This window comes from Ascaphus truei, chromosome 6, assembly GCF_040206685.1.
Source record: "Ascaphus truei isolate aAscTru1 chromosome 6, aAscTru1.hap1, whole genome shotgun sequence".
In the NCBI taxonomy this organism is placed as follows: Eukaryota; Metazoa; Chordata; class Amphibia; order Anura; family Ascaphidae; genus Ascaphus; species Ascaphus truei.
Window position 1 is genome coordinate 61,177,342 of NC_134488.1, and position 13,953 is coordinate 61,191,294.

At 43.1% G+C, this 13,953-nt stretch overlaps 1 protein-coding gene across 10 annotated transcripts in view; it reads right to left on the reverse strand.

Moving 5' to 3' along the window:
- LOC142497113 (CYFIP-related Rac1 interactor A-like) overlaps positions 1-13,953 on the reverse strand; it is an 86,952-nt gene that overhangs the window by 12,116 nt on the left and 60,883 nt on the right. Inside the window, exons 2-7 of one of the 10 annotated variants that reach the window (XM_075604481.1) lie at positions 9,121-9,212; positions 6,493-6,560; positions 5,808-6,068; positions 5,513-5,593; positions 4,561-4,640; positions 3,663-3,784 (exon numbers count right to left, since the gene is read on the reverse strand). In XM_075604481.1, coding sequence (XP_075460596.1) covers positions 3,663-3,784; positions 4,561-4,633 — 195 coding nt within the window. In that variant the 5' untranslated portion in view covers positions 4,634-4,640; positions 5,513-5,593; positions 5,808-6,068; positions 6,493-6,560; positions 9,121-9,212. Of the gene's footprint in view, positions 1-3,662; positions 3,785-4,560; positions 4,641-5,512; positions 5,594-5,807; positions 6,069-6,492; positions 6,561-8,072; positions 8,091-9,120; positions 9,495-9,806; positions 9,830-13,953 lie in introns of those variants that run through there. The other 9 variants (XM_075604483.1, XM_075604482.1, XM_075604476.1 and 6 more) reach the window with 9 other exon arrangements.

Below are 13,953 nucleotides of genomic sequence, written 5' to 3' on the forward strand. Positions count from 1 at the left end.
TAGGGGTGCCGGTATACTTCCGCTCGAGGACGCCAGGAGTGCGCGTCCGCACTGTGTTCCGTCTCCAATCCAAATCTCGCGATAGTGATCTCCGGTAGCAGAGCCCTCAGTAAGCCTCACACGGGCAGAAAATTCACCACATGGAGATTAGTTGGTAATGAATATCAACATTAAAGGTGATATGAAAGCACAGTGCAAGAGTCCAAGTGTTTGTAAGGGTCCTTGTCCTTAACCCTACTCGTTTCGTCGCGGTACAGTACATGCGACTTCATCAGGGGTTGTGCGACTGCATTTAGTGTGCTCTTAAATAGCCTGATGTCTAATTACTTAATTGACTACACACATATTTCAGCAATCAATAAAATGACAGAGTGTCTGCTGTGGGATAAAAACGTACAAAGACCAAAGACTAAATACAAAAAACAAGTCACCTGGGTAAAGATACAAGACACAATATACGAATCCTGAATGATACTAAAATCTTACCGTATGACATGTAAAATATATCAATTAAGACATACTAGGACAATACTGTTTATATAAAATATATATGCTAATCATTTTGAATGGATCTGGGTTAGAGCTATTGATACCAAAGTATCTGCATAGCAATGAAGCAGGCAACTACTTTTTGGATAAAAGATCCTTTAATACATCAGGTTCAAAAGAAATTTATACTTTCCAGCCTATATTTTATTTTACAGCATAACTACTTCCTTTTTGAAAATAATTTTTATTTACAGATATGTGGAACAGCCACGGGGACACCTGGTTCACCCCCAGCTATGCAAACCTATACATGGGGTTGTGGGAGGACCTACATGTGTGGACCAATACTAGACTGGTGGCGGGCCTCGTGTTCTATGGACGTTTCATTGATGACATCATCATCATCTGGGACGAAGAGAAACATGAATTATCTGAGATTCTTCAAATGTTTAATGTGAACGAGATGGGTCTGGTTTTTACATTCGAGATACGGTCCATGCACATTACATTTTTAGATCTCGAATTGTTTGTGGCAGGTGATGATGATGATCATATATACACTAAAACTCACTTTAAGGAAGTGGCTGTCAATGGTTACCTACATGCGTCGAGTAACCATCATGCCAAATGGCTGGAAAATATACCCAAAAGTCAGTTTTATTGAATTAAAAGGAATTGTTCATCTCAATTGGATTTTGAAAAACAGGGATATGAGTTAGTCACCAAATTCATTGAAAAAGGCTATAACAAGGATTCTGTTACAAAGATGGATGAATGAAGTTAAAAGAATTGATAGAAATACCCTTTTAGATCAATCTAAGAATAGGATCCATTGTAGTAATCTTGTGGATACTACTAGTGGTAAGGGACAAAATCAGGGTATTTGTCCCAGATTTATCACAAAATATAATCAGTCCGCTTCTAAAATAAAAGGTGTGTTGGGCAAACACTGGAACATTCTCAAAAGTGATCCCATTTTGGGACCTATTTTACCTCCTAATATACTGGTTACATACAAACAGGCCAGAAATATAAAGAATATCTTGGCCCCTAGCCGGTTAAGAGATGTAGCTAGTGAATGCTCTAATGTTTCTACTCAACCTTGTGGTAACTTTTCATGTGGACGCAAACGTTGTCTCACATGCAAACACTTGGTTACCGGCAATGTCTTTTGTTCCTTCCCCAATCACAAAGAACATGAGGTGAAGGGTAGAATTAATTTCCTTTTCAACCTTTGTAATCTACTTTATATCATGCTCCTGTGGTCCCCAATATGTGGTGAAGAACCCTTTGTACCATGAGTACTAAGTTCTTGGAACACAGGAGAAATGTCATAAATGGTAATTTAGCCCATAGTTTATCAAAACATTTTTTACATGAACACAATAAAGATCCCTCATGTATGACTATTAGGGGGGTGGAGTGTGTTCCGTCCGGTGTCCCTTTTGGGGGGAGATAGATTCAGGAGGTTATGCCTTCGTGAGACCTTCTGGATCTATACACTAGATACACTGTCCCCCAAAGGTTTTAATGAACATATAGACACCAGCACGCTCATCTAACCCTAGGTCCTTCTCATGTTCTAGTGAGCTCTGTTGGCCTTATCATCCAATTTTAAATCAAGAAAGAATTCTTTTTTTTTTAATTTTTTTTAATTTTTAAACAGGTTTTTAACTGACTTTTTGTTATAAAACCAATGTTTTTATATATCAATTTTTAAATTGTTTATTCAATTTATTATTTAGTATTAGGTTATTTCTGGACTGTATTTAAACAACGATTATTTAATAGCTATGCAGATACTTTGGTATCAATAGCTCTAACCCAGATCCATTCAAAATGATTAGCATATATATTTTATATAAACAGTATTGTCCTAGTATGTTTTAATTTATATATTTTACATGTCATACTCTAAGATTTTAGTATCATTCAGGATTCGTATATTGTGTCTTGTATCTTTACCCAGGTGACTTGTTTTTTGTATTTAGTCTTTGGTCTTTGTACGTTTTTATCCCACAGCAGACACTCTGTCATTTTATTGATTGCTGAAATATGTGTGTAGATAATTAAGTAATTAGACATCAGGCTATTTAAGAGCACACTAAATGCAGTCGCACAACCCCTGATGAAGTCGCATGTACTGTACCGCGACGAAACGCATAGGGTTAAGGACAAGGACCCTTACAAACACTTGGACTCTTGCACTGTGCTTTCATATCACCTTTAATGTTGATATTCATTACCAACTAATCTCCATGTGGTGAATTTTCCGCCCGTGTGAGGCTTACTGAGGGCTCTGCTACCGGAGATCACTATCGCGAGATTTGGATTGGAGACGGAACACAGTGCGGACGCGCACTCCTGGCGTCCTCGAGCGGAAGTATACCGGCACCCCTACACGTGGATTCGGCGCATCAGACGGTACACCACACGGACAGAGGAGTGGGGTGAAGTTCAAGAGATTGTATTGAGTTCCTTGCGCATATTCTTTTTAAACATTGTGAGTGTCCTTGATCCGTGCATTTTGCATCTATTAAAATTGTATTGCAAGATGACGCTATGGAAGCCGCGCTGTCTTCTTTTTGTTTTGATATATATATATATATATTTTTTATATATATATATTGTCCTGCGAAATACAGATACATATTCCTCTTGGTACTCGATATATATTGACAGGTGTGTTCCAGACATATATTGCTCTGCGTGTTACAGATGTATATTGCTTTGTGTGTTATAGATATACAGGCATGCCCTGCATTAACGTACGCAATGGGTCCAGAGCATGTATTTGAAGCGAAAATGTACTTAAAGTGAAGCACTACCTTTTTTCACTTTGAGTCGGTATTGCTGTTCAGGACGTGCCTGTGTTACGCATGCGTAAGCTACCGGTTCCCTATTGGCCGAGGGGAATCAGCGCGTCACACAACTGCGGCGGTCTATAGGGCTGAATAAGTGTCCGTACGGACACCGGGGAATGGTGCTATTGTAAATAGGTGCTAGTGTAAATATGTCCGTACTCGTGAGTGTCCGTAAAGAGAAGGTCTGTATAGCGTGGTATACCTGTATAGTGTTCTGTGTATTACAGATATATCTATACCTAGATATATATTGTTTTGCATGATATATAGATATATAGCACTGGCTAGGTGTGCGAGTATAGAGCTCACCTGTCTAATCTCCTGCCCGGCCCCCGTGTAGGATTGCAGCTCAGCCAGCACACCCTGTGCCTCCTCTAGCACAGAGTTCACCTGATTCCACACGGCCGTCTCTGCCTCTGTGGGCTGAGCATCTGAGGGCCCCAAGCACAGTGAGACAGTGAGAGCAAGTATTACCACAGGTCAAAAACAGCAAGTGTACGAGTGGTCTTGTCAACTGGTTTGTGTGCAAAGAGTTAGCGAGGGATCATCTGATCACCAAGTGTGTGAGGGGTCAGTTGGTTTGATTTCTCCTTGCCATCATTTGGGATCTTAAAGCTCTGATATGGAAGCTACAGGTAACGCAGATTATTGGAGACAGGCTCAGAGAGACCAGGATTGTAACACTAAGTGTGACATATCATCCTGGTTCCCTGTGGCAGGTGTTAGATTTATGTGCTAGCTGATCCTGTCCCATGGAAATTATCTCTTCAAAAGAAATGGTGACGATGACATGATAAAAAAAATAAATGACAGTTTGTGTCCTGATGTGTGTGGTACGTGGGGTAGCCTCATCATCATTTACCCTGAGCTCCCCATTTAATGACAGTGCGGTGACATTATCAGTTCTGTGAGGGGTGGGTCCAGAGACCCATGTATCCCTGTCCCTGTAGGTACTGGACTGACAGTGTACACTGCACTTCATTGGTGGGACTGAAGGGTGGTCGTCGTAAGTCAAACATGTTGGCCCTTATTCTATAAGGTGTGATTGTGCAAGTTCGGTGCTATCGCACAGAAAGACCCATTTAAGTCACTTTATAGGATAAGGGCCATTGTGCTTTATGATGAAATTAAACAAACGGTAAGAAAAGCAAAATCGGAGAAAAAAAACAAACAAATTAAGAAAATGGAAAAATTAAAATGATCTCACGTTCAAAGTCAAGGAAAAAAGTGGGACACTGTTCTATGTCGTTATAAGACAACACTTTAAGAAGGTTCCCCATCTGACACCTGGAAAAAAAAGACAGAGAGGGGGAAGTGACGAGGGGGCACAGAGTGAGCAAGGAGGGGGCAGTGCTGCACCTAACCCACCCAGGGCAACAAGTGAGAAGTCACAGCACGGTGACCGTCACTTCTTATATGGCGACTGAGTCATTTGTAATGGTAATGGGCCCTGATGAAGGTCGCTGAGGTTGAAGTGTTGGCGTTTGTGATTAACATTTAATAATAAAGTGAAGGAAACACAGAGGTTCTCTGGGAGTGCACAGAATTAATTAACTGCACTTCCTGGTCTGGGTCTCCCAGTAATGCTCTGTGTGCGAGTTACTTTTGTCCTTTATAAAAGGTAGAGTATCATGCTATTATGTTTGCTCTTATACTAGGTGCTGCCTCGGCTCCCCAACAGGCTGGGGATTTGAGTCTAACAAGACCTCCAGATACCAGAACCACCCCCATCACACAGCCCAACCCAGGAAAATGCATCGGCTCTCATAGGCTTCATAGATTTGCAAAGAGGTGAGAGAACATCTTACAGTATGAAATGTAATATACCACATGTATTTGAACTAAAAAAGATATTTGGTTACACCAATACTCTATAACAAAGCATATTCATTCATACACACTTCTTACACAGATACTTTATCATATAGTATTCACACACACTTCCTGACACAGAAATAATCCGTCATACACAGATATGTTATGATTAAAGGCATGCATCTGTACAAAGATACTTTATAACAAAGTCCATTCATTCATACACAGACACGTCATCATATCGTCATATTTACACACACATTCTCTGACATAGGATATTTATATACACAAACACGTATGTTAGCTCTGTGACAGGATATTCATCATAAACATACTGGACTTACTTTCAAAATCCAGAAAAAAATGAGGACAGTTTTCTAAATCTTTGCCCAAAACCTTAATGAGGTTTCCCATGACCCGCAGACCTGAGTGAGAGCAGAAACAGACAGATCAAAAGAAGCCGTATACTGTGTGTTTGTGCCTTATATTATCTTATAACACTATGTATGTGAGCTCACATATCATGTTTAGACCTAGTTAATGCTGTGTCCCTTGTCTCTGTCCCAATACCTGTGCACCTGAAACTGTATCTGTTTCTCTGTCCCTCCCATAAGCTCCTTGTGTATCGTAGGAATGTACCTGCTGCTTTCTCTGTCCTGTCTTTGTCCCTCCGTCTGTCCTCGTCTCTGTCTACTGATCTTACATATTGTTCAATACGCAGGTCTCTCTCTCGTTGACTCTCCCTCTCTCAGCGGAAATGCAGCTTTTTGTGTTACCACTTCTGTTTTTGTCTATTTCTGAGCCGTAGGAGGAAGCTGCCAGTCGTTTTTTATTCTCTGCACTTCCTGTGTGAGTCCCTCTCTCTGCTCTACGTGAGGCTCAAACCTCCAGTCTGTGCTCCTGAATATAGAGAAGGCAAGAGACTGATAACTAGGCCCATTGACATGTTAGGATCTCTGACAAATTACTTTACATAGTTACATAGTAGATTAGGTTGAAAAAAGACATGCGTTCATCAAGTGCAACCTATGCTAAATTTAGACTTTACCTCCCTATGCCCGTGTGGTGCATAATAATATTGCAATGAAATAAAAAAACAGAACAGTACAGTAATGTTCTTTGGGCCAAGTTTGCGCTGTTTATGTGGAGCAGGTCTGTGGGACTCAGGCCATGTATATACTGCTTCAGTGTGTTAGATGTTGCTGTCTAGCTCAGATCTCATGTGTGGAGGCTGTGGCTCTTTAAATCCTGTGGCACAGACTTCCTCATTGTGTTCCTGACGTTTCTTACTCCCCGATTTTCCCACAATGATGAGAAATCTCACCAGATACAGCTGTGTCACCGGCAGCTGGAGCAGCGTCACCTGGAGTCACTTCATCAGCACAGACAGAACTGCAAAGAGGATGAGAAGTCAGAGAATGTACAGAGAATACAGCAAACTCTGCACACTGAATAGTGACCCTGTGCAGTGTATTACATAAGTACCCTGCAAAGTCTGTGTGTAGCACTGCGTAATTACCTAGTACAGTGCATGCATGGCAATACATGATCTGACATCGCAGTGCGCTGCATGCTTACCGTGAGCCGTGCATGCATGGAACTGCATAAATACCTAATTAAGAACACTGCATACTTACCCAGCACTGTGCATTGCATGCTTATACAGTGCTGTGCATTGCATGCTTACCCAGTGCTATGTACTGCATGCTTACCCAGTGTTGTGCACTGCATACTTACCCATCGCTGAGCACTGCATGCTTACCCAGCGCTGTGCACTGCATGCTTCGCAGCGCTGTGCACTGCATACTTAGCTGTGCACTGCATGCTTACCCAGAGCTGTTCACTGCATGCTTACCCAGAGCTATGTATTGTATGCTTACCCAGCACTGTGCACTGCATGCTTGCCCAGCGCTATGCACTGCATGCTTACCCAGCGCTATGTATTGTATGCTTACCCAGTGCTGTGCACTGCATGCTTACCCAGCACTGTGCATAGCATGCTTACCCAGCGCTCTGCACTGCATGCTTACCCAGCGCTCTGCACTGCATGCTTACCCAGCACTGTGCACTGCATACTTATCCAGTGCTATGTATTGTATGCTTACCCAGCGCTATGCACTGCATGCTTACCCAGCGCTATGCACTGCATGCTTACCCAGCACTGTGCTATGCATGCTTACCCAGCGCTGTGCACGGTATGCTTACCCAGCGTATGTATTGTATGCTTACCCAGCGCTCTGCACTGCATGCTTACCCAGCGCTGTGCACTGCATGTTTACCCAGCTTTGTGCACGGCATGCTTACCCAGCGCTATATATTGTATGCTTTCCCAGCGCTGTGCACTGCATGCTTACCCAGCGCTGTGCACTGCATGCTTACCCAGCGCTGTGCATTGCATGCTTACCCAGCGCTGTGCACTGCATGCTTACCCAGCGCTATGTATTGTATGCTTACCCAGCGATGTGCACTGCATGCTTACCCAGCGCTGTGCACTTCATGCTTACCCAGCACTGTGCACTGCATGCTTACCCAGCGCTGTGCACTGCATGCTTACCCAGCGCTATGTATTGTATGCTTACCCAGCGCTGTGCACGGCATGCTTACCCAGCGCTATGTATTGTATGCTTACCCAGCGCTGTGCACTGCATGCTTACCCAGCGCTATGTATTGTATGCTTACCCAGCGCTGTGCATGGCATGCTTACCCAGCGCTGTGCATGGCATGCTTACCCAGCGCTGTGCACGGCATGCTTACCCAGCGGTGTGCATGGCATGCTTACCCAGCGCTGTGCACGGCATGCTTACCCAGCGCTGTGCACGGCATGCTTACCCAGCGCTGTGCACGGCATGCTTACCCAGCGCTGTGCACGGCATGCTTACCCAGCGCTGTGCACGGCACGCTTACCCAGCTCTCTGCACGGCATCTCACTGCATCATTACCCAGCACAGCACGCAATGCTATCACACTAGGCTGCGGTGGAAGTGTGGTAGCACTGGGGGTTTACAGAGTACCTGCTACTTTTTTATTCACAAACTTTCACTTCCACTTTTTTAAAGGAAGAGGGATCTGGCTGAAATAATGTTCCCTTCCTATCTGTTCTTTCAGCATCTATATTGTGTAATCTCTCCTAGTATCAGGCACAAAAGCCATACCCCCATCATTTAGCAGGCCTGGATTTTCATGGAATAAAACAGCACTGCTCCTCCTCCTAAAAATAATGCTCACAACTACAGTTTAACTTTCGTGAATAAAATAACTCGCTTCTAAAAGAGAATCAATCCCCTTTTCCTCTAACATCAGACCTGCACCACTGCTCTATGCATGCACTGATACACTGCTCTATGCATGCACTGTACCACTGCTTTTATTGAGCTCTGTGCACCTCCCTTCCCGTGAATCAGCTGTGTATAACACTGTGTGAATCCATTATCCAGCAGCACTAGGGGGGAGCGGAGTGTGTGAGGAGGGGGAGAGACAAGAGAGACAAGAGAGACACAGTGCGGCAGGAGAAGTGAAGGAGAGAAAAATGGAGGGAAAAGGGAGGGGAAGAAGAGACGGAAAGGAAAAGAAGAGGCATATAGCCGGGCAGAAGAAACACGCATGCACTTGGTGTTAAAGAAGATACCCACCCCATGTTGCATACACATCCAGACACATCCACACAGCGCTACATGCACACCCAACTGATGTAATATGCACATTTTGTATAACAGGCACACTGTGTTATATACACGCCGTATGTTATATGCACATTCTGTTACATGCACATTGTGTTATATACACGCCGTATGTTATATGCACATTCTGTTACATGCACATTGTGTTATATACACGCCGTATGTTATATGCACATTCTGTTACATACATATATCCTGCATTATACACATCCTTGCAACACACACCCCGGTGTCATACCCTTGCCAGGAATATAAAAAAAACCTGTATTACATACCCGGTGTCTGCCTATTACAGGTGCCCCGGCCTCCGACCACAACCCTGCCCACTGTTCCTCGCACACAGACACAGCACTCACCGCTCAGCCGGCTGCAGGAATGAAGGCGAATAGGAGCGTGTGAGGTTAGGAGCCAGGAGCCAGGAGCCAGGAGCCAGGAGCCAGGAGCAGCAGCAGCAGCAGCAGCACAGTGCGTCTGTGTGCGAGTGCCTGTGTGTGTCTATACCAAGGAGCCCTGCAGCTGCTAACTGTGCAAAATACATCACACAGGCAGACACCCTCCCCCCAAACCCCACTGTGACGTCTGCATTGGCATATTAACCCCCTGAAAGCAGTGTATCAGGGCAGAATAACCCCCTGCATGGAGTATCATCAGTATTATTGCAGACTAACCCCCTACATCCTAGGTATCAAGATTATGAAGGCAGATTAACTCACTGAATGCTGAATAGCAGTATGAACAGATTAACCCCCTGAATGCTAAGTAACAGGACGGAGGAGCACCCCCCACCCCCCGTGTACTGAGTATCAAGAGTATGAGGGCAGATTAACCCCCTGCACACGGAGTATCAACCGCCGGAGGCCAGATTAACCCCCAGCATGCTGAACATCAGGTTTATAAAGGCAGAAGTACCCCTCTGCATGCTGAGTATCAGGGCAGATTAACCCCCTGTATGCAAACATACCATGGCATTTGGAGGAGATAACCCGAGGTATACTGATGTACAGAGGGTAATGTAAAGATGACTGCACAGTTGTGACACTAAGCAGCTCTCTGCTGCTGACACAGGTGTGAAAATGCACTGCGTCTCAGGCATGTAATGTCCCGCCTGCACTGTCACGGGCCTCTGAGATGGTGTGGGGGTGGGGATAGTAAACAAGACGGCCACTTATAGCCAGCAGTGTCCTGGGTCCTATCATAGAGGCACAGTGTGCTTCATCCATCTCTCCAGTAACCCCAGATCTCTCAATGTTACCCAGCCTGTCAGTGTACTCCTGTCTTCCCAGTTAAATCCAGCTCTGCCAGTATCACCAGTGTTAGTAACAGAGGTGGGACTTCAACCAATAACCTTGTGGTTCCATGAGCTGTGCTCCGAGCACCTGACCCCAGTGGAGGCTATGTGGTGGTAGCACAACCCCTACAGTGCATCCACTGACAAAAAACATGAATGAAATGATCAATTGTGAATAGGCAAAAAGCAAGTGGAAGATTGGTTGATCTAAATGTCAATCACAGACAGAGACTCGCTAGCTTCAGTCCCATGAGATGTTTCTATGGAAACAGCCAATCACAGGCTGGCATTTGTTACCGTTAAGTCCCATTCATCCCTTAGAAACTGGTCCCATAAATCAAACACACATGATGTCTAATACACAGGGCTGGAAAGAGCATGTGGGTCCAGATTGGAAAACATTTAATTATTTATCTGTGGAAACCAAAACCTCAGCAGAGGAGAAATGTCCCTTAATGTAAGATAATGAATGAGGACGTGTTCATTACCAGAGATGTGTTAATAATAATAATAATAATAATTCCCCTGCTGTCACACCCTGGCAGCCCTACTCCCATCTCTGCAGGAATATTCTGCTCCAAGGAGCTCACACAACTTCCAGTTTGCCCAATTCCTGCTGTTTTCATATACACTGTATAAAATGTGATTATTTTTTCCCCGCATTTGAAGGAGGAACTAGTGAGGTGGTTTGAAAATCTTGTGTACAGAACACATATTTAAAGAGTTCTCATGTTGGTCCACATCCAGTAAAAAGTCTTGTGGATTCTTGATAGAGGGCCCCAACATTTTGCACAGAAAAATAGGTACACCTATAGTCCCCCTACTCATGCTGGATGGAGACACTTCCAAGCAAGTCCTATGGGTGTCCCCTTAACCTACACACACAAAAAAATCTGCTTCGTAGGCCCAATTGGTCCTGCAGGACCCAAAACAAGTAGTGTAATTGCTAAATAGGTACAGTTGGAGGGTATGATTAATATATTATACTAGCTGTACACGGCGTACAATACGCAGATCTAGCAGACCTTAAAGGTTTATTAATGAAACATTCACGCATTTATTAATCTTTTGAACTTAGATTTTTTTTTTTTAAATCAAAGATTTATCTAAAGGCACAATTGTCAATTTCTGGGTTATTTTCCGACACTACACTAAGTGAATCAAATGATCTGACTCTTGATAGAGCAACGTATAATTGTCCATGACTAAAAATAGGCTTAGGTAGGTTAAGGCACATCTTAACAAATGTTTGGCCTTGTGACTTATTGATTGTCATTGAAAAAGCAAATCGTAATGGAGATTATTTTAGTTCGAAACTGAGTGGTAAATTTGTGTCTGATGGAATGAGTGGGACTCTTGGAATAAGTACTGTGTCTGAGTTTGCTGCAAGGATCACTTTTGCTTTGATTATGTGCGTTTGTATTCGGGTAACAGTGAGTCTTGTACCATTACATTGTCCTCTCAATAGCTGGCAGTTGGTTTCTAAGGAGCATGATAACGGCTACTACAGTACTTTAAGTTTCAGTTCATGAGGAGGCATTACAGTTGGAGTAAGACTGTTTAAGAATTCTTCTGGGAATGCCAGTTGATCAGCAGTACCATCACTCACAATAGTATTCAAGTTTTGCTGTAGTGATCAGTAGGATGACAATATAATATAAATATTATAAATATTATAATTATCTACCCAGTTTGTCAGTTGTTTTCTACAACCGCATCACGATCTTATAATCATTACCTAATGCTTTGCTTTATATTGCAGAATATTCAGACTTTTGTTAGCAGCGGCCATACCATGCTGAACACACCGGTTCTCGTCCGATTCTCTGTTGGTAAAGCGAGCCTGCGATCAGCTGTATACCGTGCAAACCCTATATATCATGAGACTGTCGCTCTCTTATTGCTACATGGTAGCTGAGTCAAAACTTTGGAAGTTCGAGCTGCTGTGGTTTTCTGGACTCTATCCGGTTACCAACATCTTGGAGGTCTGATTATCTGGTGTGAACCCCCTGCAGATGAGTACTTACCCACAGAGAATCTTTCTCTAAATGCGCGTGTTCTAGCTCCGTTTGTGAGTGTATTACCTCATATCTTTTATATTCTGGCAATAAATATTTTACAGATTTATACTATGGGGCACGCGCTTCTCTTTTTTCTTTTTCTATAGATTCATGTGGATGCAGGTTATCCTCTGAGAAGCTGCGATTTTGCCCAATGAAAGATATATCCTTTTTCGACATTTTTTTCAACATTGCTGAGTTAATAATAATTATTGCATATATTTATATTGGACAGACACACATGATCACTTTTGTATACTGTCTGATATAATATCCCTGCCCTTTCTTACTGGGTCTACATACTATTTGTAACATAGACTTCGTTTTATTCTGGTATTGTATATCTTGTTAGAGCTGACTGCTTTTCATATAGATATATATATATATATAAAACGAAACGCGTAGGGCGTTTCCCAAAGAGACGAGTTTGTGGCTGACATTACTGCACGAACGGAGAGAGTACCTTGGAGCTGTTGCTATTTTGCTTGGGACTGCTGTCGCTTCCGGTTTTGCAGTTGCCTGCTGGTGAGCAGTGAGAGCTGTGGGAGGTGTATCTGGAGGGAGTCTCTGTCAAGAGAGAGGGGATTTGGCCTGGGATTAACGGGGTTACACCCCATTTGGCCACCCTCTACTCTCACCTGGGAAGCAAGGGGTTAACTGGACTGTGGTCCAGTAATGTGTTTTTACCTTGCTTCAGCATCCTAATGTATATTCCCCTGTAAAAATGTATTGTTTCTGTTCCAGTGTTGCACCAACACATACACTGGGATTGATGCGGGAGGCTTAAGGGGTTAATGATCTACAGTTTAGGAAAATACAATTGTGTGGGGTCTTTTCAGGAATATCTGGGCTTCAACAGGCTTGATTGAAGTTGGGTGTAAAAAGTACAGAGGGGGTTTGGTGTATGTTAACACATCTTGCTGGTAGAGATAGCTTGGCCCATGTCTGGGGCATTGGGTGTGAAATCTAGCACCTGTGACAAATGTTCTCTACACAGGAGTCCCTGCTTCAAAGGATTTATTGACCAGGGTTTATGGGGGCCAGGGATGCGGTTACCCAAGGAGATATCAGAATGAGTGACCTTATTAAATATAAGAATACCATGAGATGTCCTCGGCTGAACATGCTAAAAATTACATATGTGTAACCGGGGGACCGAGCCGCAAATAACCATTACAGACACATGATGTCTAGCAGGTCCTAGAGATATTAATATCTCTCTTAATTTTAATATTCATGCGTGCCGGAATGTATTAATATGTCTCGCGTGTCCGTAAGTACTACTGAACTGAAGTTATGAAGTTATTTAGATAGGAAAAGCAGTTTTTAAACGTCCTTGAGTGGGAGGAGTTTTACTCTGGAGAAAACTGTCAACCTCACCACTGATTTATGAGATGGGCTGGGTTTAGGTTGAATTCAATGGGAAATAATGGTAAAGAACCAGGCTCAGCCTATGGCTATTGTCTTTCGTGTCCTTTGTGATTTTCAAGATTGCTGTATGAACTGCTAGTCACGATTTCTGACTATTTCATCATTCCCAACTTTAAGTAAGTGCATATTTTGTCTGTTATTTGTATATCTCATGTGTTCACCTTTTTCAAGGAATAAATTATATTTTATCATATCTAAGCCTCGTTCAGTTCAACCCAGTTATATTTGGTGTGTATTATTAATAGCCTGTCTCAAAGCTATCGTCACAGTCTCTGACCGTCTTGCTGATTATTACATCATCTGGCTGCAGTGGCTCCAGTGCACCTTGC